Source organism: Mobula birostris, chromosome X, assembly GCF_030028105.1.
Source record: "Mobula birostris isolate sMobBir1 chromosome X, sMobBir1.hap1, whole genome shotgun sequence".
Classification (NCBI taxonomy): domain Eukaryota; kingdom Metazoa; phylum Chordata; class Chondrichthyes; order Myliobatiformes; family Myliobatidae; genus Mobula; species Mobula birostris.
This window is the reverse complement of record NC_092402.1, coordinates 30,612,715-30,637,596: the sequence shown is the minus strand read 5'-3', so window position 1 is coordinate 30,637,596 and position 24,882 is coordinate 30,612,715. Positions and strand designations below refer to the sequence as shown.

Genomic DNA, 24,882 nt, shown 5'->3' with positions numbered 1-24,882 from the left:
CTCGGACAAAATGCTCTGTTTCTCCCCGGGGGGCGGGGGGAGGGGGAGAAGGGCTTATGAATAGTCGTAATCAAGGTCAAGGGCTGGCTCGGATCATCAGGGTTCTCAACCTGACGTTGCCTGACTTCAATAGGTGCCATTCTAGTGGATCTATCTGGGTAAAACCTCTCCCTGAGATATCTCCATACTAATTCTCACACTACGCAAAATATAAAACCGCAGAGTATGTATTCCGCAATCTGCCACTTTTGGGTATCTGAACTCATGATGCCTACTGTGTTCCCTTGCATCACACTTGTAAACACATACACTAAAATGCAGCTCCCCGAACGAGTATACACGCCCCTACTCTGGCGTCTCGAACCGTACCGTTGGTTACCACCTTTCGCAACTCGTGGTCAAACTCTCACCAGGTTAACATGCAGATTCCTCACTTACATAAACACACATGCACACGCATACACTACTTTTATATCTACCAGTTCAGCTCTCCACGTTCGTGATACTTCGTGTCCCGTTCACCACCAACCGAATAGATCCAAGTGTGAGTGTTATTTTAGAAACATACTCACCAACTTAGACTGCTAGGAACGCTGGTCACACGACGGGTCACGAATTATTCCACACCTGACACCAAATGTTGTAGCGTGGATGAAATCACCGGAGAGACAGAGTCACTGGAAGATACAAAGCAGCTTCTTTATTCGACACAACAAAGTACAGCAGGCATCATACGGACGGAGATGCGTTCGGTAGAAAGGTCTGCTAGCCCAATGTGGGCTCGATATTTATATGCTAAACACAAAGGCAATCGCTACTTAAAAAGTTATAGACAATGCTTCCTTTTGAAGCTACATACAAAACATCACACCTTCTAACTTCATCCTTCCCTTCTGACGCCAACATGTCTGCGTGGTATCCACAGCATTTAGTTAAATCCACAATACATTTATTTGGCATTTTATGTGCTGACATAGAAGACAATTAATATTTATAAAATATAGATTATACTGTCTCCGAAACTGCAGCATCAGGTCAAACTATGGCGCCAGAAGCATCTGGTATTCACACCTTTTTAGGAAACGCATTGTGGTGGAGTCAATCCACAGTACTTTGTCAAATAGAAGTCTGGTGGCCAAAGTCATTTAAGTGTAAACAAATCATCTACCCAAAAAAACTCACTCTAGCAACCTGGATACAAGAACATTTCCATCTCCTGACTTGTGATTTCCAATAACTCTTTCACGAAGTTGCTTGGAGTGTTCTTTTGTCTTCATGGTCTAGTTTTTGCCAGGGTACTGACTCACCAACAGTCGGACCTTCCAGATACAGGTGAATTTTTACTACAATCAATTGAAGCACCTTGACCTGCACACAGGTCTCCAACAACACATCTCCATTTAACTAGTTATGTGACTTCTAAAACCAATTGGCTGCACCAGTGATGATTTGGTGTCTTATTAAAGGAAGTGAATAATTATGCAATCAATTATTTTGTGTTTTATATTTGTAATTAACTTAGATCACTTTGTAGAGATCTGTTTTCACTTTGACACAAAAGATTCTTTTTCTGTTGATCAGTGTCAAAAAAGCCAAATTAAACCCATTGTGAATCAATGTTGTAAAACAATAAAACATGAAAACTTCCAAGGGGAGGGGGGGGGTGACGCCTCAAATGTCGAAAGCTAGAATATAAAAGCAGGGGTGGGAAAAGTTCAGCAATTCTTTGTATTGTCTGGAACACTGCAAAATGGGAAGAAGATATTGACCTTGAAAGAAGTGCAGACACAAAGCATTGAATTATTGCTGCTCAGAAATAACTACATTATGAAGAGAGACTAGACAAGTTAGGCATCTTTTGCTTGGACTATTAGTTAGATTTTTTTTAGGATTTTTAGATTTTGGCTTTGATAGATTTAAAAAAGCTCTTTTTTTATCTTTTGCAGTAGAAGGTAAAGCAAGCTTGATCTTAAACTTAAGGCCAATCAAGAACCATTTCGAAGCTGTGTTTCTTGAATACCAAACCGCAAAGATCTCTAAAAAATTGAAAGCAGATTATTGGAGATTCACTCTGCTTATGCCATTTTATGTTTTAACTGGGATGATACGGTTGCAGGCTATAGTCACTGGAGTGAGTTTCTAAATTCTTTAAACTCCACAAGTATCTCGAAGTTCAAAGTAAATTATCAAAGTATGTATATGTCACTGCATACTACCCTGAGATAAATTTTCTTATATAAAACAGTATATTATATAAAACTAAACATCCTATATCATCAATTGAAAATGCATACTATCAAAGGCAATGTACTGGACATACAGTATATGCAAGGCCTGTATCTATAAAACATAAAGTAGAAAGATTCCTCAAAAGTATGCTGCTGTAATACTTTTCATCATAGACAGGCATATTGCCAACCATAATTACATGATAGGTACATGTTCCTAAAGGAGGAAATACAGGTATTTGGATTTGTCTTCATTGTTAAGTACAGAATGGGTAATCCATCCCAACCACCAGTCAATGCCCCCACAGTCATAGAAGCCATTCTTTAGCCAACTCAATTAAGGCCACGCAGAATATTTTTTTAAAATGGCTCAGCCTTCAAATGTAGCCAAGGCTTCACATAAATTGTTACAATACTGTGTATCTGCAACATCAACATCCACCCAACAATGAGCAGCGTGACTCAACTACGTTGCAATCACATGCAGAGCAAAGACAGTTCATCCAATTACTGGCCCATCAGTCTCCTCTTGATCATCAGCAAAATCATGGAAAACCCCAAAGACAATACTATCAAGTGACACTTATCAATGTCCTGTTAACTGATGAGCAGTTAATACATTATCAGTTATACAGTCATAATCCATTACAGTGTTTGCTCAACATGGAAAAAATGATGAATTCTGGAGGTGAGATGAGAAAAAGCTTGCCATAATTGATGTCAAAGGGTCAGAGAAAATTTGTAATCAAGGGAAAATATCTCTTTTAGCTTGTGTCATACTTAACACAGGATGCTGGTCTATAATGCGTATATCCTATCCATTCAATCCGACTGTCTCAACCCAGTAATTATGTTCCTCATTAACATCCTTGCAACCACCTTCAGAAAATGCCATAAAAACAGCTTTCCATATCTTTCTCAAGTACTTAGTTTCTCATCATGCATCCACACTATTGAACTTGACAACTCCAGTGCAAAGTTGAAAATAACTTTATTATGAAAATACCCATGTCACCATATACTACCCTGACATTCATTTTCCTGTTGCATCAATCGTAAATACAAATAAACACAATAAAATCAATAAATACAACAAAGACGGACAATGTGTAAAAGACAACAAATTGTGAAAAATATATGAATATAAAATAATGAATAAATAAGTAATAAATATCAAGAACAGAAGTCTCAGAATTCCTTGAAAGTGAGTCTATAGTTTGTCAAATCGGTTCAGTGTTGAGGTCAGTGAAGTTATCCCCTCTGGTTCAAGAGCCTATTGGTTGAGGGGTAATAACTGTTCCTGAACCTTTTGATGTGGGACCTGAGGCTCCCAAATCTCCTTCCTGATGGCAGCAGCAAGAAGAGAGCATGGCCTGGATGGTGAGGGTCCTTGATGATGGATATTAACAGCACTCCTTATAGATGTACTCAACGGTGGGGAGGGCTTTACTTGTGATAGACTGGGCTGTATCCACTACTTTTTGTAGGCGTTTCTATTCAAGATGTTTCCATACCAGGCCATGATGGAATTAGTTAGTATACTCTCCACTGCACGTCTACAGAAGTTTGCCAAAGTTTTAAGTGACATGTCAAATCTTCATAAACTTCTAAGAAAGTAGAGGCGTTGCTATGCTTTCTCTATAATGGCACTTACGTGTTGGACCCAGGACAGGTCCTCTGAAATGATAACATTGAGGAATTTAAAGTTACTGACCCTCTCCACGTCTGATCCCCTAATGAGGACTGGATCACAGACCTCCGGTTTCCTCCTCCTGCAGTCAATAATCACCTCCTTGGTTTTGAGTGAGAGGTTGTTGCTAAGTCCCTTGAGTTTAGCTTCTATTAATCTGGTAGTGTGAAGTTTTCCTTAAATTCACAGTTGGATTTATTGGCATCCATTGGAAATTATAAACTGTAGTTTTGGGTTCCCAGCAAGTGGTTCCATATCTGCTCTATTAAGTTCTGAAGATATTAAAGTATTTTGTTAGGTCAAGAGCCACAGGCTGTTCTACTTTCACCCTTCTGAGTTTTTTTGTACTTTCCAAGTGTAGGCACCTCCTTTTTATAATAAGGGGACCATACTATTTATCATACTCCAAGTATGGCCCAATCAATAGCATATAAATAATCAAATGCTCCGCTCTGCAAATGAGCCCTTGTTAGCCTGTATTACTTTAATGTGCACCTCTGTGGGCGGCTGCTTCTATACCAGTTGGATACTTACTTCCACAGGAGGATATGGCTATCTTTATTCTTCCTGACAAATCTTCCATTCTAATCGCTTCCATCCAGTGCCACCCGCTTTACACCAGTGAAGGTACTGTCTCGGGTTTGCACTTCCGAAGGTACTGTCTCAGGTTTGCACTTCCAAGTTCGTTTCTAATACTCCTAAATATCGTGTATCTCAAAATGCTGCACAATAATGTCAAAGTCCTGCTTCACTTTGAAGCCTCATCAGGTGCGCCTTTACAAACCCGTCCGCCCACCTCTGGGGGTTGAGAGATAAGGACTAGTGTGACTCAGCTGTCATTTATACAATCCCAGCAGCTGTGTGGATTTGATTACAAATTAAACAATACCATCGAGGTTCTCCCGGTTTTGCAAAATTCCGAAGGCTCTCTGAAAATTTATGTAGTGCAGGTACGATGAGGAAAATGTTCAGTAGTTAATCCAATGGCATTAAGCAGTGGCTTCGTCGGGAAACGTGTTTATTTCTGGCTGGAGGTCGTGAATGAAGTGATGGATTCGCCTAAATAACCTTGGGAACAGGGCTCGACTCAGTGAAACTAGGCAAAGGGCAGATTAATTTGGCAGACGTGCTTTCTGCTGTATATGTTTTAATTCTGCTTCCACTAAAAGGAGGAAACAATATTTTTTCAAAGGAAATTGAAAAGATCAGGGTGAGTTACTGATTAGTTATTGCCCCGAGAGGGTGGGGTGTGCTGCTGCCTTGAACGAATGCAGTCCTACCGATGAAGATACTCCTGCAGTGCTCCTTGACACAGAGTCCCCGCATTTAGACTCATGGAAGTAATCTTTTTTCCAATTCAGAATAATATGTAACTTGGAGGGGATTCTGTGGATCTCGTGGATCTGTCACCCTTGTTATTCTTGGTGGTGCGTTCAAACGGTGTTGTCAGAGCAGCCTAGGCAAGTAGGTTCAGTGTGTTAGGTTGACAGTACACACTGTAGTAGAGGAAATGACCCCAGGTCTAAATCTCTCTGTAAGCTGCAATGATCAGGTGGCTTTTTAAAAAACTTTGTAAGACAGTCTGAAAGGAGATTAAACAGCCTTGCATTTGTAATGTTGGTGAAACAGCTGGTATGCACAAGTGTCCTGAGACCGAAGAGCTTATTCTGGCACAATCAAGGTGATACTGTTTCAACTGGCATAAGTGTGGGCTTTTTAGGAAGTAGTTTTACAGCGAAATACCTTTAAAAATTATCCTTGGACTCAATGAGTGAATTTTTCATGGCATTCTAAGCACTCACTGCAACTTGGCAAACTCTAGCACCAAAACTCTATGTATGTGGATTGTAATTTCCTCACATATGATTTTATATATTTTGAAAAATTCTGTTTCAGTTAATACTTTAGTCAGTTATCCAGTATATGTATATTTCAATCTTTATTTAGTGCTCTAATGTTTCAAAAGTGAAGTAAAGCATTGTTTTCTCATCTGCTGAAAAATTCCTTATGTGTTTAGTTACTCAGGTGTCTTTGATGTTGTGATAGCTACAGGGCACCAGGGATTTTCCAACACCTCTTGCTTGACTGCAGCAGACTTTGCAATAATTCATGCTACAGTGTTTATTAGATCCTTGTATTGATCTTTATTATGGTCTGCAGAAGCAACAGCACTTTGCAGTTTACAATGTCATGGTCCGGTCCATGAAGTCCGCGTTCCGGTTCACGGTCCGGTCCGTGGACTCCGGACTCCAGGTCTTCCATCTGTCCCTTATTTCAGTTGGGCTTAATCATAGACGCCTGATGCTCATCTTGGGGCTGGGAATATAAGTGGCCCCGGGACTGAGTGAGGTTGTTGGGTTGTCTTGTCAGTATCCTGTCCTCTCCTCTGTTGGGTAAGCCAGGCTGCCTCCCCTTCTCTCCCCTTCTCTCCCCTTCTCTCCCCTTCTCTCCCCTTCTCTCCCCTTCTCTCCCCTTCTCTCCCCTTCTCTCCCCTTCTCTCCCCTTCTCTCCCCTTCTCTCCCCTTCTCTCCCCTTCTCTCCCCTTCTCTCCCCTTCTCTCCCCCCTTGTCAAGTTCAACCACTGGGGTGAGACCGGAGCCTTGCTGTGTCATGATAAGGAACTGTCTGTCGTTGAGTTGGAACTGTCTCAGTGTCCATGCCTTCACTGGGTAGGACTGGCTGTTTGCTGCTATCTTAAGTGGAGATCTGTCTCTTGGTGTTCTGTGTATGAGTCCTGGCCCTAAGTCTGGGCTCTGTGTTCCATTTCCCTGTGTTCCTGTCTCTCAAGTCCAAGGCTCTGTGTTCTGCGTTCCTGTCGTCCCAAGTCCAAGGCTTGGCTGTTCCTGAGTACCAAGTCAAGGCTTTGTGTTCTTGTCCTGTGCTGGAGTTCCCTCATCCTGTTCTGTAGCCTCACTTAGTCCTGTCTCCCAAGACCACGTCATGTCTTCGCCTAGTTCGGGAGTCTGAGCCTGAGTCAAGACCCAGGTTCTGGGTCCTTGTCCAGTCTCTGGCTCGGAGTCCAATCCCAAGCCTTGAGGAGCCCAAGCCATGTTCAGTCCTGCAGCCACGTCATGTCCTCGCCTAGTTCTGGGGTCTGAGCCCGAGTCAAGACCCACGTTCTGGGTTCTTGTCCAGTCTCTGGCTCGGAGTCCAATCCCAAGCCTTGAGGAGCCCAAGCCATGTTCAGTCCTGCAGCCACGTCATGTCCTCGCCTAGTTCTGGGGTCTGAGCCCGAGTCAAGACCCACGTTCTGGGTTCTTGTCCAGTCTCTGGCTTGGAGTCCAAGCCCAGGCTCCTAGTTCCCAGTTCCTAGTCCTGGTTCTGCTTGCCTGGCCAATGTCCCAGCCCAAGTCAGTGTTCTTGTCCCAGCTCCTAGTCTGCATCCAGTCACGTCCCTAACCCAGCTCTCTCGTTAAGTCCTGTTCCTAGTACTTCAGTGTCTGTGTCTTGCATTTGGGTCTGCTCCCAGCGCACTCCCCCCCCCCCCCTTATGACATACAACAATTCTGGTCCTTGGAGAATAAAATCTAGCCTGTTGTAGGAGCACCTGTGCCCCTTCAGCCATAGCCATTTGGAGCTCCTAATTGCCAGCCATTTTAATTGTCCTTCTCATTCTCAGACCAACCTGCCTACCCCCAGCTTCCTGCACTGTTAGGTGAGGACAAGGGTAAACTATAGGAACAGAGCCTCATATTCTGCCTGAGTCATCAACAGCCCAATAGCATTAAACATTGAATTCTCGCTCTCACTCCCTCAAGCACACCTCTCCCAGTCTCCGATCACCCTGTTTCCTTTTCCTCCTCCACCTACTCCATCTGCCCTCCTACAAGCTACTCCTACTGGGTTCTTCTCTTATTTGGTTCCATCTTTCACTTTCCTTTCCTATTGGATTCCAATAATCCTCTCATATCCTTTAGTATTTCCACTCTTCCATCCACCATCAGCCAGCCTGAATTCTCCTGTTTGCCAGGTCTTGCTTCACACCCTCCGCTCACCATTTTATATTGGCCATCTCTCTTCCAGTCCAAATGAAGGGTCTTGATCCAAACTGCCAGCTGTCCATTTCCCTCTGCAGATGCTGCCTCCTTGCATGTTGTTACTGTTGTAGTACAAGTTGTTTATTAAGGTGTCTTTTGTTTACCCTACAATTCATCCTTAACATTAGCAGCTTTGGTTTTTACCTACCTACCGAGTGGAGTAGGCCCTTCTGGCACCTTGAGCCGCATGGCTCAGTGATCTCCTGATTTAACCCTAGCCTAATCACGGGACAATTTACAATGACCAATCAACCTACCGACCGGTGCGTCTTTGGAATGTGGGAGGAAACCAGGGCACCTGGAGGAAATCCATACGGCCACGGGGAGAACATACAAACTCCTTACAGGCAGTGACAGGATTCAATTACCACTTATCCTCACCCCCACATCTTTCTCTCCATCTCATAATGTTTAATGATACTAGCGATTTATTTGTTCTGTACAGTCAGATGATTTGTTCAGTGAATAAAGCTATAAAGGCATTTACAGTATTTTCATGGTCATGACCTGGCAAAGAGGACGTGACTAGCAAGGTAATCGGCAGCTGAGCATAAACAGTACAATAGAAAAATTTTGGGGGAGCAAGAAAAGAGGGTTCATGACTAAAAGCTAAAATGACTTTAATGTGTTACCCATTAGTGCAGGCAAATGTATTCAACTTCATACAGAAGGAATTCTCTGTCATCAGTTAATTTGTTTGGTCTCACTGTTATTTCATCTACTGAAAATCTTTTTTTTATAATGAAAAGAGACTGAATTTTAATGTCTGAAAAATCATGTCTGATTTGCATGTGCAAGTATGAGATATACTGTATGTTAATATAATATGACATACCGTTTGAGATGGTTGCATAAATTCGATGCACTTGTTTTGTCAGATCTTCATGTCTCTCCATGGCTCTTCATTTCCTCTGCACCAGCCACAGTTTGAATAACATATTGGAGTTAACACATTGGATATAGAGAAAGGACCTTGAGAAAAATGGGAGACCCACAACAAACTTGATGTCAAATAAGATTTACATGTGAACTAGCAGCATAGGGGACCAAGTTAAGACCACAATACCACTGGAGCATATAATGGCATCTCACCCGGAGTGAATACCAACGAGTGTGGAAATGGGTGAGAAGATCGGCCAACACAGAAAAGGAAATACTGTGTCCTGGCTGACATGGCTGAATTTGAACATGGGTTTCTGGTTTGTTTGTCCAGGTCTTTGACATGGTGAATGTTCCCTTACAAGTGTTAATCAGTTGGGCCTTGTAATTCAGGGTAATTCCACAGAGAAAGCAGGAAATGTGTGTTCAGTTCTTGTATTAGCCAGGACAAAGATTTAGCCCCCAGTTGAGCTCTGGAAGCAGAAAACAATTCTCATTGTTACTTCTGAGACTATTACAAAATGAACACCGCTGCCTGTCAGGAGTTTGTACATTCTCCCCGTGACCTTGTGGGTTTTTCCTGGGTGCTCTGGTTTCCTCCCACAGTCTAAAGGCATACTGGTTTGTAAGTTAATTGATCATGGTAAATTGTCCCGTGATGAAGCTAGGATTATGTCAAGGGATTGCTGGGCGGCGCAGCTCAAAAGGCCTATTCCACACTGTGTCTCAATATATAAACAAACTGTAAGCAACACTCACACCACGCTGGAAGAACTCAGCAGGTTGGGCAGCATCCGTGGAAAAGATCGGTCGACGTTTCGGGCCTTTTCCACGGATGCTGCCCGACCTGCGGAGTTCCTCCAGTGTGTTGTGAGTGTTGCTTTGACCCCAGCATCTGCAGATTATTTTGTGTAAATGAACTGTAACTTAGCTAAATGCATTTTTTTTCCACAGAAAAATAAGTGCGTAGCTATAGGAGCTCATACTGACATATGTAGTGCATGAACGATCTAAATGGAACATAATTCCTGAAACAGGAATTTTGTGTGTAAGCTAAGTTAGTGTAAGACTCAGCAATGAAGTTGAAAGGATACAACTCATTGTATTAAGCAATTTCCCATATGTACCCTATTTCTATTTTTGTTTTTGCAAAGCAAGTAATGGGCTCTCGAGTTGAGGTTATCAGAAATAAGATTAAAAATAGTGTTTGCCTAAATACTAACAGTCATTGTGACTGTTCTGTTACAAATTGAGTAAATCAACTGTGAATAACCATTGGTGCCTAGTAGTTCAAGGAGAAAACAAAGGGATAATTAGGAAGGAGCTAAAAACTGAAAGAACAAGAGATGAAGTGGAGAACATTGTTTGCTCTTTAACTGTCAAGGACAATTCTCATTATCACTTTCATCTTCTAACCCAAAAACAAATGCAGTTCAGAAGCAGCACTGAACTAAAGAGACGGTTGCCATGGAGTAAAGAACCAAGAAGGTGTTCAAAGAAGACTGGAGAAGAAATTTGTCTGTTGCAAGATGTGAAGAAGAGAAAGTCAGTGGCTGTGGAAAGATTAGGAAATTAAGACTATTTATAAATCAGCAAAAGGTGTAAAACCTGATGTAAATCAAGTGGCAATAATTAGTTCTGAAATATTCAGAAATAGATGTGCAGGTAGAAACAGGATTGATCTAATACAGGACAGATTGTGATTTTTATCAACAAACAATCATCTGAAAGAACTCAGCTGGTCAGTCAGCACTCATGAAGGAGGGGGGAGGTGGAAGAATTGTTGATGTTTTCAATCAAAAGTTTGCATCAGTCCTGCTGAAGGGTTTTGACCCAAAATGTCAGTAATTCCTTCCTCCCCACAGATGCTGCTCGGCTTGCTGAGTTCCTCCAGTAGATGGTCTTTAGCTTCAGATTCCAGCGTCTGAATTGTTTTGTCCCCTATGTGATTGTTACGATTAAGTGAACTAAAATTACAATAATCATTGGTTTCCTCCACCATTAAGTTTTCCATCCAGGCTGCTGGAATGACTAGTGTTACAACAGCAGCTTGCATATGTATTGTATCCTTAATAAAGTAAAATATTCTAATAGACTTGACAGAAATCTTATCAAACAACATTTGATATCAAGCCACATTCAGTGATAAGACCATAAGAGATGGGAGCAGAATTATGCCATGCAGCCCACTGAGTCTGCTGTGCTATTCCATTATGACTGATTTATTATCCCTCTCAACTCCATTCTCCTGGCTTGTCCCTGTAACCTTTGCCACCCTGACTAATCGAGAACCTTTGCTTTAAATATGCCTAATAACTTGGCCTCCACCACTGCCTGTGATATGAGGAACATGATAAAAGAGGTGTTAACAAACATTTTAATGGAAGATATAGTTGTTGAGAGCCATGAAGGTAAATTCACAGACTCTGAGTTAACTTGTAGTGTAGTGTTTAGTGCAATGAGCGGTTAGCTCAAGGCATTCCGGAGACTGGAGTTCAATTCTGGCGCTGCCCTGCAAAGAGTTTCTGTACATCCTTCCCATGGAATGTGTGGGATTTCCCCGGCTGCTCTCGTTTCTTCCCACAGTCCAGCGATGTACTGGGTAGCTTAAAATGGTCTTTGTAAATTGCCCCATGATTAGATTAGGGTAAAATCAGAGTTGGGTTAATGGGGCAGTGTGGTTCAAAGGGACAGAAGGGCCTACCCCACACTGTATCACTAAATAAAAAACCAGAATGATGGAAACTTTAGATTGGCTTCAATGGTCTGAGAGTGCTGAAATGCAAAGAATCTGGCGAGAAATTCTTTCTCACTGCCATCTAGTATACAATGTTGGAAGGTGTATTAGTTTTCAGTGAGGATTGTATGAGCCCTGACTGATAACTTTAAGATTAATAGTTCTCAAATATCAAACAGAATGCAGGTCAGTGACATTTTTTATTTACTCAATCAGGTATTTTGAGATCTGGTAAAAGTGACCACAAAACCGAATTTCACAATTTTAGGGTCAAGCTAGCAATCTGACTTAATCACAGTCAGGCCAGGATGTGAGGAGCTGTTTACAGAAGGTAATGTCATATTGGCTTTGCTATTGTTATAATGGAGCCTTAATCTAATGAGATGTTACCTTTAATTTGAATGTTTCCAGTGTCAGCATTGACTCTCCTAATGGTGAATAGCAATCAAAGTAGATAAACATGCATGTGCAAAACTCTTGTTGCTGACCATTCTCTAACATCAATCCTTCAGTTAATTGATTTGTTGATATTACATTACATTGCACAGGTAACTTGTCTAATGTGGGTAAATATTACTGTGAATATATATTTAAAAGAAATTTAAATATTTTTGAACATACAGGTACATTTTTCTTTATTTTTCCTTCCATCTTCAACTTTGCTAATAATAAGGCCTTGCCCTTTGATTTTTAAGCTGTTACAAAGCTAACAGTTAAATGTACAATTTTGTCCTTGGGCAAGTCATATTGAAATCTATTTTGCATAACTGTCGCTAAAGTAGTGCCCTGGTAAGATTCAATGCAGCTTAATTCATGGTCTTTCTCAAATTAAACAGTGATTTCTTTTTGTCGTTCTCAGAAAACGATGGCAGTTCCAAGATCCATGAGCTCCTTTATCAAATACATCATTGGAATTGTCATGGGAATTTTCATTTGCTCTTATATCATTAACATGGCCAAATTACATATGCAAGGCAACACTCAAAGTAATCACAATCGTTACAGCTTCCATTATTACAGGTTCCGTGGAAAAGGAATGATGAATTATAGTTCAAGTAAGTAACTAATCTGCTATGTGTCACTGAAATAGATAAGTAATGATTTAGCCAATCATTTTACCACTATTAGTCAGCAAAGCTGCTGCAATTCAATTTTTATTTAATTTCTTTTTATCCTGAACATTTATTCTTCATTCTTCTGAAACTGACACTTACCTTCCAAAATTCTCAAGTCCTCCTTGAATCAGTGAATCACAGACTGACTATGGTCAAAAGGAGGCCATTTGGCTGATCAAACCTATGTTATGTGGAACTACTGATGTCTTTTCAGGTTGAAGCTAATTAACACTAGATATTTAGTTATCTTTCTTTACTCCCTCCCTTGTCTAGAAAACTTGCAACATTTGCTGAGCTAGCCAAAGAAAAAACGAATAAGGAATCTTTCTGTGTTTCTTCTCAATGTTCCAGTTTAAATCACATTCCACAGAACAATACAAAGTATTTTACATTTGGACAACTGAGTCACTATACAATGCCTGACAGGCTCACTCATTTCAGCTGCAATGAGAGAATAAAGCTTCTCAACATTGAGATCTCCCACAGCCTGGCATTTATTTGCATATCCCAAATTATTATGTCATCAAAATTTACGAAGGATGAGTTGGTAACTAAGCCAGTTAGTTTCCTCTAATGAAATAATGATCAAGAAGCTTATGGTCAGAGTCTGTGAGAGCCGAGTCTACATCACTGGTAACAAAAAGAAACTGCAGATATTGAGGAGAGAAACAGGCAGGCATAGGGGAGAAACAGAAATGGGACAGAAAGGAGGTGAGAGAGATTCAGAAAGAGTGGTTGGGCTTTGTTCTTTCTCTCTTTCTCTCCACCTCCCTCCCCATCTCTCTCATTCTATCCCTACAATTCCTCTCCCCTTTATTTCTTCCATCTCATCTCCCAACCCCTTCTTTCACCCAGTCTCTCTCTTTCGTTCTATCTATCTATCATTCTGTCCATTTTTGCCTCACGTGCTCTCTATCTTCTCCTTCCTGTTTTCCTCCCCAAACTCAGACCCAATTGGAAGCTGTATTCTTACTTTGCAGCTCCTGTCACCTTGCAATCTCACCCAAAATAAAGCATATTTGTTGTGTATGCAAGGCAGTGAGTGGTGAACAAATTAGCTGATAATGGGCCATGTGACCAGTAGCCAGTGGAAAGGTGATGAAAATCAGGATCCGTAAGAGGCATGATTGAATGACTTGAGGATAATAGGATCAGAGGAGTTTACACAAAAAGGAGGAAACTGACACAGGGGATTGAAGGAGGGTCTCGGCCTGAAATATTGACTATTCACTTCCATAGATGCTGCATGAACTGCTGAGTTCCTTCAGCATTTTGTGTGTTGCTGGGGTTTGAAAATTGTGAAGTTTAAATTATATTAGTCTTGATTTTAAGGTGCAATATTTTTCCATGGACCATTTAAAACCAAAATCCAGATGTTTACTTCTGGACCATTAAAATATTACTCTTAAATTGTTGTTTCATGCAATTAAAATGTCTTTTTTTTTGCAAATGTATTATTTTTCAAGATTAAATCATAATCTTGTAATGTTATAGTATTAAATGTTAACAAACATAGAAATTGATGGATATTTTAATGCATATTTTAATCTTATTGTATTTTAAATTTTGATTTTTTTGAGACAGCTGATTTTCTCAAGGTTTAAGCATTTGAAGGCTTTGGATAGGATGGGCTTAGAAAATGTGTAAATGGTTATTAAAAGGCTATTGATATCCAAAGTCAACATACATGTGCATTTTGAATAACTGTGCAATTACTGCAAACTCCAGAAATTCCCACTCTCCCACTCTAGTTTCTCCCAAATGATAATAGGTGGTTATCACAGAATTTCCAGCATTAGCAGTACTTTGCTTTTCAAATGACATTTGAAACAGATTTATACCATAACACAGTCAGTTTGGATGAAGTGATGGAGTTGCAACGTGTTTTTATTGTTGACAGAAATAAATCACTCAGTAGCAGATGATTTGTACAAGAAGGTGCGCATCCTTTGTTGGGTGATGACATCGCCTGTCAACCTGGAAATAAAAGCCAAGCATGTCAAAGCAACCTGGGGCAAGCGTTGCAACACCTTGCTGTTCATGAGCTCGGAGAGCAATCCTGATTTCCCTGCAATCGGACTGGAAACCAAAGAGGGCAGAGAGCAGCTGTACTTGAAAACCATTAAAGCCTTCCATTATGTGCACCAACACCATATCAATGAGGCTGATTGGTTTATGAAGGCTGATGATGATACCTATGTCATTGTCGAAAATCTCAGATTTCTTCTTTCAAAGTACAGCCCCGATGGGCCTGTGTACATGGGCAGGCATTTTAAGATGTTTAACAAACAGGGCTACATGAGTGGAGGATCTGGTTATGTTTTGAGCAGGGAAGCATTGAAAAGATATGTGGCAGCCTTCAAAGATGGCACCTGTCATCATGCTTCCCATATTGAGGACGTGGAACTGGGAAAATGTATGGAAATACTTGGAATTGCTCCTGGAGTCTCCAGAGATAACCACCTAAGAGAGTCTTTTTTGCCCCTTTCACTGGAGAATCTTCTGAAGAAAGGTCATTATGGCAAAGACTTCTGGTTCTGGAAGTTCACCAATTACACAGCTAAAGATGTAAGTCCGTTACTCGTAGTATGTCTTTATATAGCACCTCTTAATGGAGCAAAACATCCAGTATAATGAGGACGAAGGATCTATTTAAGTGAGCTGTGGCTGTGATCCCTCAGACCTTAGTCTAATCAGTGTATAAACAGCTGGGGTGAAGGGCACAACCTAGCAAAGGTCAGGCACATGTGAGCATGCACGCACACACACATCTGCATACATGCTCAATTACATGCAGAGATACACCACACACAGATATAAACAGCCAGACATGCATACACCTAACTTGTGACCCCACAGTCCCAGTAATTTTCCTAAGTTACATCATAGGTGGGTTAGAAGAGTGCAGGTCAAATCTTCAGAGATCCCAGGTATAAATCACACTTCAACCTTATCTGTCTTCACCATATTATAACTGAGAGTGTGGAATAAAATCAGGAAATTCTGGAAACACTTGGCAGGTTAAGCAAGATAAATGGTGTCTGTTTCAGGTCAAAGATCTTTAAACAGAACTTTGAAAGAAAGAAGTTTTGAGTTGCAGAGTGGTTGAAGAGGGATGGATTGGACAAAGGGAATATCTTTGGTGTGGAAACAGGTTTGCCAGGTAGTAACTTGTTGATGGAATCATCTGACTGATGGATTAATAAATGCAGCTGGAGAGAGAAAACAAAGGGCACACAAATGCTGTGAAATACAGGTCAGATTAATAGGAAGTGCCCAGATAATCAGACCGTATCAGCAGAGGGAAAAACTTAGTTAAATTTACAAATGGTTAACCTATAGCAGAGCTGACCAGATCTGATCTGAACAGAGAAAGCAAGTTACCTGTGTAATTGTTAAATTCAATATCAAATCTTGAAGGGTACAAAGTGCCCAGAAGAAAGACGAGATAATGTTCCTCAAAGCTTTTACTGAGTTTCATTGGAACAGAGCAGAAGCCACATACAGATAGGCTATTGCCCTCACGAGAAGGAAAATTAAAGTAACAAGCTTAGGGTTGTCCCTGACGATTGAATGAAAATGCTTTGTAAAGCAATCACTCAATTGGCATGTGGATGACTTTCAATTATTTAAGATTTCCAGCATTTGCAGTTTTTTTTCAGCCCTGACAATTTTTATTTCTTAACCCAGAGACTGCACCCATTTATCATGCCTGTTATATTGCCCTGGGGGAGACCAACAGGCAGATACAAACCCAAGATAGAATATATAGCAACACACACACAAAATGCTGGTGGAACACAGCAGGCCAGGCAGCATCTATAGGAGGAGGTACAGTCGACGTTTCGGGCCGAGACCCTTCGTCAGGACTAACTGAAAGAAGAGGTAGTAAGATATTTGGGAGGGGGAGGGGCAGATCCGAAATGATAGGAGAAGACAGGAGGGGGAGGGATGGAGCCAAGAGCTGGAAAGTTGATTGGCAAAAAGGATACGAGGCTGGAGAACGGAGAGGATCATGGGATGGGAGGCCTAGGGGGAAAAAAGCGGGAGGGGGGGAAATCCAGAGGATGGGCAAGGAGTTATAGTAAGAGGGATGGGGAGAAAAAATAATAATAAATAAGGGATGGGGTACGAAGGGGAGGTGGGGCATTAACGGAAGTTAGAGTACATATTTTTTTCTCTTTATTTTTCTCCCTCTGTCCTTCTCACTATAACTCCTTGCCCATCCTCTGGGCTCCCCTCCCCCTTTCTTTCTCCCTAGGCCTCCCGTCCCATGATCCTCTCCATTCTCTAGCCTCGTATTCCTTTTGCCAAACAACTTTCCAGCTCTTGGCTCCATCCCTCCCCCTCCTGTCTTCTCCTATCATTTTGGATCTCCCCCGCCCCCTCCCACTTTCAAATCTCTTACTAGCTCTTCTTTCAGTTAGCCCTGACGAAGGGTCTTGGCCCGAAATGTTGACTGTACCTCTTCCTATAGATGCTGCCTGGCCTGCTGCGTTCACCAGCAACTTTGATGTGTGTTGCTTGAATTTCCAGCATCTGCAGATTTCCTCGTTTGCGTTTTTAAATAGAATATAGAGGCCCAGTGACCTACATAAATTATCAAAGCCTATCCCATCACAAAAACAGCCTGGACACGATGGAGAAACTGGCCGATTGTGGGTGTTTTTCAAATATTGGCTGCCCTGTGGAAAGTTTGGATTGTGAGCTTTGAAACCCTTTTTACTTTCCACAACTGGCTTGGCAGAGTGCTACAGTGAAATTCTTCCCTAATCTAGCTAACTAGTTACACTTGAACAGGATGAGAGCCCGCCCAAAATATTTCAGTTGGCCTGAGGCCAGTGTTTTGAAATGGGTTGGTGATGTGGGCAGGCAGGAAGACCACTCCATTCCAGATTCATAAATACACACCAGGAATTTCTGGCAGCCTCTCCTCTGAGCCATCAAAGAGGCTGACTTGACCTTGTTTATGGAACACGCTTCACTCCTGTGGGAAGCAGCCAGCTCTCTGATTGATTTGGCATGGGAGCCTAACCTTGGGTCGCTGCAGAGTGCAGATTTTACACAGAAAGAGAGAGACACACCTCTCTAGCTTTTCAATGATGACAATCAGTTAAAGGGCCAGGCGCTGGCTTTGATTGTAAAGGACAGTTTACATTTCTGTATCATGGTTACCAGAGTCCTGTGGATATACTGTACCAGTTGTACTTCTCAGAGACAAAAAGCATTTGTTTCTCAATGACATCACAAAAACAGTAATTTAATTTTCAGTAAATCCATGTATGTGAATCCAGCAAACTTTCAGGCAACATTCTAATGTTGAAATGATAAACAGGCTGATTGGAAGTGGATTTTTTTTATCTGCTGGATGTATTAAAAACAATTTGCATTGTGATACCTGGCAATATCTGTACAGGCTTTGCCAGCCTTACTTTTCAAATCATCCATTCATGCAAAGCATTCTCCTTCAGTTTACTGATGGCCAGCAGTGGGTGTTGACAGGAAATGATGCCAAGCTCAGAGGTTAGTGCAGAACAACATTACAATCTAAATGCCTCAGAAGATTTTTAGGAATCGTTGCAGAATGTGATTTAAAATGTAGCTGCTTCCTTTAAATGGATTTATCCCAGACTCTTAATGGATCATCCAATGACTTAAAATCCTGCTGGAATAATTTACTATAACATGGCCCTGATATTTACCATTGGTGGGGGCTTGAGTTAATGGTTTATCTGAAGGATGTCAGATCTCTGTGAATAAACTTTGAAGAAGATAATGATATTTTATGAAGTGAAGGACCATGCTCTTAACAATACATGTGATGTGAGGTTAATGATATAATCCAGATAGGCTAATCAGAGGTTTAAAATTCACTTTTGGAAATATTCTGCTTTGTTGCCATTCCAAAACCTGTGGAAAATAAATAAAAGTTTCACAGCAGGGTTTGATGCAAGATTAGACAAACAGAATGTCATTTATACCACACCTTTCATGACATCAAGATATCTTAGATACTTACAGAACGTGGAGTAGTACCAGGCAGGAGCAGGTGCTTCAGCCCATAATGTCCGGGCTGACCATGTTGCCAAATTAAACTAATCCCATCTGCCTGCACAGGATCCATATCCCTCCAGTCCTTGCCTGTTCATGTGACTGTCTAACGGCCTCTTAAACACCACCACCATGTTTGCTTCCACTACTACGCCTGGCAGTGTGTTCCAGACATCTAACACTCTGTATAAAAGAACTTGCCTTGCACACCTCCATGAAACTTTCTCCCTCTTACTTTGAAGCTATGGCCTCTTGAACATTTTGGAAGCACTGACATTATTGTAAAGTAGGTAGTAGAGCATCCCTCTTGTGCACAGCAAGATCCCATAAAGATTCTGAATCAATCACCATGTAATCCATTTCTGTGGTATCTGTTGAGTAATGAATATGGACCAATGGTCAGCAATCCCTTGTTCCTCCTTGCAGTGTTGCCAGTGGATCCTTTGCTTTCACCAGAGAGGATGGCAGGATGTTTGTTCCATCCTTTATTTCAGCCAGAACATCTCTGATTGTAAGGATTATCACTCAGGATGTTGGAAATAACCAACAGACCAGGCAGCCTCTGCAGAGTAATTATAAGAATTAAAATTTCAGGTCAAGAACCTTTCGTCACACACATTGTGAGGGAAGGCAGAGAGAATAATGGAAAATCAAATGGAAGATCCACTTAGCAAAGTATGATTGTGCAAAAGTATCAAATATGATAGCCTATAAAAAATCAAAATCAATGGAATTAATATCGTTCAGCAGAAGTGTGAAACTATTTTCTTATCTGTACAAAACAATATGTTGGGCGACTTGATGTCTATAACTTTCAATGAGAAAAGTCCTGGCTGATTTTACTGTAAAGGCTAGGACTAATAAAAGAATTTAAATCAAGAATTAGTCATACATTCTTTTACTAGAGTATTATAGTGTTTTACCTGTGGCATGACCCTTGTAAGAAGCAGATACAATTTATCACCATCATTCTTGTTCATCCTATAGTTCAAGTTCCCAAGTGTTTATTGTGTTTTATAATCTCCTGAGCTTACAGCCTTCAGATTCATTTGGTGGCAGCTGGCAAACAAGAGTTGTCAGCAAAACAAATATTACACATAGAGGGATAGATTTGTGAGTATACTTTGGGCTGATTATGGTGGTGTGACCCTGGAAGGAGAATGACTCTTGGCCACTGAGCAGGTGTAGTGAGAGGCGTTGGTGATTCTTATCAATTTTATTTCCTTGAAACGTTACTCCTATTGCAGAAAGCTACTGTATGTTTCACATTTAAAACTCATCATGTGAGCCATATATTGCGTCAGTGATCAATAGCAGCTGTTGCAATTTACAACTGATCCATTCTGATCAAAGGATCCAGGGTTTGGGCTGTGCCTGAAAGTTGAACTGTGTATCAATTGAATACAGAACAAAAATTCCTGCTGCTTGCTGTGGTGGTACACTATCTTTTCTTAGACGGACACCATCTTGGCTGCCACATTATTTCAAGAACCATTTTGATAAAGAATGTCATCAATTTAAGCTTTGGCTTCTACAAAATTATCTAAGGGCAGACAGACCAATGATGTTTGAACCCAATGAGGATAAGATTATAACTTGTTGTTCAGACAATGGAAATTAGATGCCTGCAGTAGAAATCTCCATTGAAAGAACAGGGAGTTCCCTTGATGTCTTAACCAATGCTTTTCCCTTGATGAAAATAAAATTGTAATCAATGAACTTTGCCCCATTTGGGGGGGGGGGGACAAAATAAATCATTCAGTTATTCATTAATTAAGTGAAGCAAAACCTGTACTTCAAAGTAATTCTTTGTGAACAAAGAGTATTAAGATCTAAGATAAAGGCAAATCTTTTTACCCATATCCAGATATATCAATGCATGAAGGTAATGAAGCTTATTGGGATGACAGCAGTGTGGGGAGGAATGACTGGAGTCAGGAAGTTATGTGGTGATACTTTTTGAGTAAATGTACAATCCAGATTGAGAATGGAAAGTCGTATGAAGTATGGGTGATTGGTTGTCATGTCATTATCTCCAAACAGATTTAAAATCAATTATAAAATGATAGTGACCTGTGCCCTTGACACCAGTACAACATATAAACTTTATAGGAGAAAATTGTCTCGGGTTGCTCAAGACTTTCACTGTTTGTAATTCATGGGGAATTCAGTTTTGAGAAGCATTGGTTTATATTTAAAGAAAATGTTGTGCTCAGAATTTATAATAACCTGAAATATCTGAATATTGAAACCTAAATGACAATTGTTTAATGCTATTTAACCAATAGTATTGTGATGTATCAATTCAAAGTGTTAGTCCCACCCAACTCGCAACCTCAATGTTTTATTACTCAAATTTCTTAAATTCTGCTTTGGGAAAACATTTTTCTATCTGTGTAAACATGATAAAAGTGATATGTATAGTTTAGAAACTTATGAGAAGGTTGTTTTTCTGTGCTTTTGGTGGTGACTAATAGTTTCCTTTATTTCCCAGGGGCCTGAATGCTGTTCTGACTTGGCAATTTCCTTTCACTACGTAAAGCCCAAGTTCATGCACGTTCTGGAGTTTTATATTTACCATCTGCGAGCTGTAGGTTACAAATACAGAAAAAGTACTGATTTTCCAGACCCACCCAAGGTGTTAGAACTGCCCAAAGAAGGGAAGAGCAAGTTGAGAAGATAAAATGATGGCACACTGCCCAGGAAGCATGTGCCAATGCTATTTCCATCTTCACTGAACATGTGTCCAGTTGAGGGAATCACACCATTTTTACATAAACGTGACATGTCTTTAATATAGTAAAGCATTTCAAAGTGCTTCTTGGGACATCTGTTAAATAACACGTGACATCAAAACACACGAGGAGAAATGGGGCCAAACACTTGGTTAAAGAAAAAGGGAAGGAAGAACAGCTTGAAGGAAAAGAGTGAGATGGACAAATTTGGGAAGGAGATGCCAGAGTTTGAAGCTTTGAATTGAATGCACACTTTCCAATAATGGAGGAATTCAAACTGATATTGCATGAGGCAGATGAGCTCAGTTTTGTATCAAAATGAGTCATTTAGATGGCTTCATTTCAGAAGCCTTCTCTCAGACGGGATAGCTATCAGTAGGTGTCAAAACTCTGCCCGATGAAACATCTGAACAGTGGCAAAGGGTCAAAGTCCATGGCTGTAATTTTGCTGGTGCAACCACTACTTTCCTCACTTTTGAAGATCTTGGAGCTTGAACAGTGGAGGACGTCAGGCAAATTCAGACTCAGGTTAAAACAACATCTGACTGCATTACGAAAGTGCAGCAGATTACTTGCTGTTGATTGTTTCAATATTTGTAACGAATCTCTTGGACTTGATCAGTAATTGTAAGGATCACTGAAAGGTGCTGAGTAGGGGGTACAGAACAGATGTATATTTGTACGGAGACACTCAATGAGTGAGCCCACGTATTGGGTCGGTATTTGCAGGGGCCCCAATCAGAAAGGCAAGATATTTGCAAGGTGTAATTGAAAATAATAGGATTTAAACTTGCATTCTTACATATCTTCTTATAGCATAGATGGAGGACATTTCACCCATCAAGTCCATGCCAGCTCTTGGATATTTCCCTTCAGTTCCATCCCCGATTATCACTTGTGCCTATCAATTCCACTCTGATTCTCCTGTCACTTGACTGCCCAGCATGGCTTTGGGATAAGGGAAGAAAATGGTGCACCCATGGGTTTTCACAGGGAGAACATGCAGACTCCACACAAACAGTACCCAAGGCCAAAATCAAACCTGGGTTGCTGGAACTGTGCAGCACCACTGTGCTGTCCTCAAATGGTCAGTATTTCCAAGGGGTACTGCCGAATATCAAAGAATAAACATAAGGCATCTGTGCCCATAGAAGGCTATTTGGCCAATTAAAATGAAATACCTAGCTGAATTCTGCCTTCCAGTAGTAGACCCCACGCCCTGTAGAGATGCAATTTTCGGCCTCTTCTATACTTTCAGGCAATAAATTTGAAACCTCCACTTTATTTCATTTTAAAAATCTTTTTATTGATACATAATCTTCTACAGCTTTAAAATGGTACAAGATTTCAGCAAATTTATATATATATATATATATATATATATATATACACACAGTTAATAAAGCTGAAGAAAATAAAACTTATCAAAAAAGAATAATATACGGTAATGAAAAAAAATATTTTTATAAAGAAAAGAAAGAAAAAGAGGAACCCAACTACTAAAAGAAAAAACTCAGTAACTACAAGAGAAAGAAAAAGAAAAAAGAGGAACCAACTCCCAGAGCAATATGTCTTAAAAATCATCTCCACCTCTACCTCTCCCTCTCCCTCTCCCTCTCCCTCTATCTATATCTGAAAAATCATCAACCGCCAATTCACATTTATATAAAATAAGATTGGAAGGAAACCATATAAATTAATTCAAATTAAATGATAATATTTGGCAAGAGAGCCCCACCTTCTCTCAAAATTGAATCAGGATCAAAAGTTCTACTTCTAATTTTCTCCAAGCTAAGACATAACATTACTTGAGAAAACCATTGAATTAATGTAGGGACAGGGGTATCTTTCCATTTCAATAAAATAGCCCTTCTTGCCAACAATGTGACAAATGCAATTACATGTTGGTCTGAAGATGAAATACCCTGAATATGATGCGGAACTATTCCAAATAAGACAGTCAATGTATTAGGTTGTAAATTAACTTTCAGAGCTTTTGGTTGCAAGTTTTGAAAATGATCAATTCTTCTTCGATATGTGTCAATCACTGTTTAATTCAATTTAAAATCGTTCACCATTATTATTTAACAAAGAAGAGACTCTCCAAAATATTTCCTAACATAGACAACTATTGTAATAGGTGTAAAACTGAAGTAGCCATTTTGTCACATATGTTCTGGTCATGTTCTTCATTAAAATCTTTTTGGAAATTTTTATTTTCTACAACTTCTAAAGCTCTGAAAGTTAATTTACAACCTAATACATTGACTGTCTTATTTGGAATAGTTCCGCATCATATTCAGGGTATTTCATCTTCAGACCAACATGTAATTGCATTTGTCACATTGTTGGCAAGAAGGGCTATTTTATTGAAATGGAAAGATACCCCTGTCCCTACATTAATTCAATGGTTTTCTCAAGTAATGTTATGTCTTAGCTTGGAGAAAACTAGAAGTAGAACTTTTGATCCTCGATTCAGTTTTGAGAGAAGATGGGGCTCTTTTGCCAAATATTATCATTTAACCCCCACTTTATTCTGGTTAAAAAGAAAATGCATTAATCTCCTAGTTAATCTTTCTACTAATTACTTCAAATTTATGCCACTTGATTTTTTTTTAGTCTTGCCAGGATAATAGGTCCTCCCAACTTACTCCATCAAGGCCACCTCTTTTCCAGGTCAAACGGCCCAAACCTGATAAACCTTTGTGTGTAACCAGAGTTTTTTCAGTCCTAGCAACAACCTCTCTACTCCCTTTCCAGTGTGACAGCAATTGTCCTGTAAGCTGGTGACATTACTGAAGTTGGAAAGGAGGATGTTGGCAGAGTGGGGAAACCCAAAGACATATATATTTCATTTTTAATTAATCAAAATGGTGGGGGGGGGGGGGAAGCAAGCAAAAGCTATTCCAAATGGTATGTATACACATTCATTCAAATATTTAACAAATAGAAAAATACTGTCATATCTCAATTGTCAATTAACTGAATTACAATGACCTTTATCTCCATTCCATGATGTTAGTGCAACTTAAACCAAGATAAATGATAATGTGCGTGCATAGAGTCTGTGAATGAGAGTAATATACATTAGTTAATAAGGATTAATTTTGGGTGGTAGCCAGTTTTGTGCAATTTCTAAATGTTTATCCAGTTCTGATACTTGAGGTCTTTCTTTTAGGGCAGATGCAAATGATCTGGCTGATGTATCTTTCTTACTAATTAAACATCTTGAAGAAAAACTTATTTTGCATCATCTTTTGAGCCTGCTGTCTTCTCTATCTCCCAGTAGTGGTTCAGTACCTCGTCGTCTTATGTGAAGAATTTCATCATCCTTCTGGGACTGAAGTACACAGAAAATGTGCAACAAAAAGATTTCATCAAATCACTTGTTCACTTTGCTGAAAAATTGC

The 24,882-nt window shown here is 40.2% G+C and overlaps 1 protein-coding gene across 1 annotated transcript; it reads left to right on the top strand.

The window, feature by feature from the left end:
- Positions 1-14,576: 14,576 nt before the first annotated feature.
- LOC140191495 (glycoprotein-N-acetylgalactosamine 3-beta-galactosyltransferase 1-like) lies at positions 14,577-21,420 on the top strand. The gene is made up of 2 exons (XM_072248948.1): positions 14,577-15,254; positions 21,232-21,420. Exons 1-2 carry the CDS (start codon positions 14,646-14,648, stop codon positions 21,418-21,420), a joined length of 798 nt encoding a protein of 265 aa, XP_072105049.1. The 5' UTR covers positions 14,577-14,645.
- Positions 21,421-24,882: the final 3,462 nt, after the last annotated feature.

Coding starts and splice junctions, on each gene's coding strand:
- LOC140191495 (XM_072248948.1), top strand. CDS start 14,646: ATGACATCGCCTGTCAACCTGGAAATAAAAGCCAAGCATGTCAAAGCA. Junction 15,255..21,231: donor CCAATTACACAGCTAAAGAT/GTAAGTCCGTTA, acceptor TTTATTTCCCAG/GGGCCTGAATGCTGTTCTGA.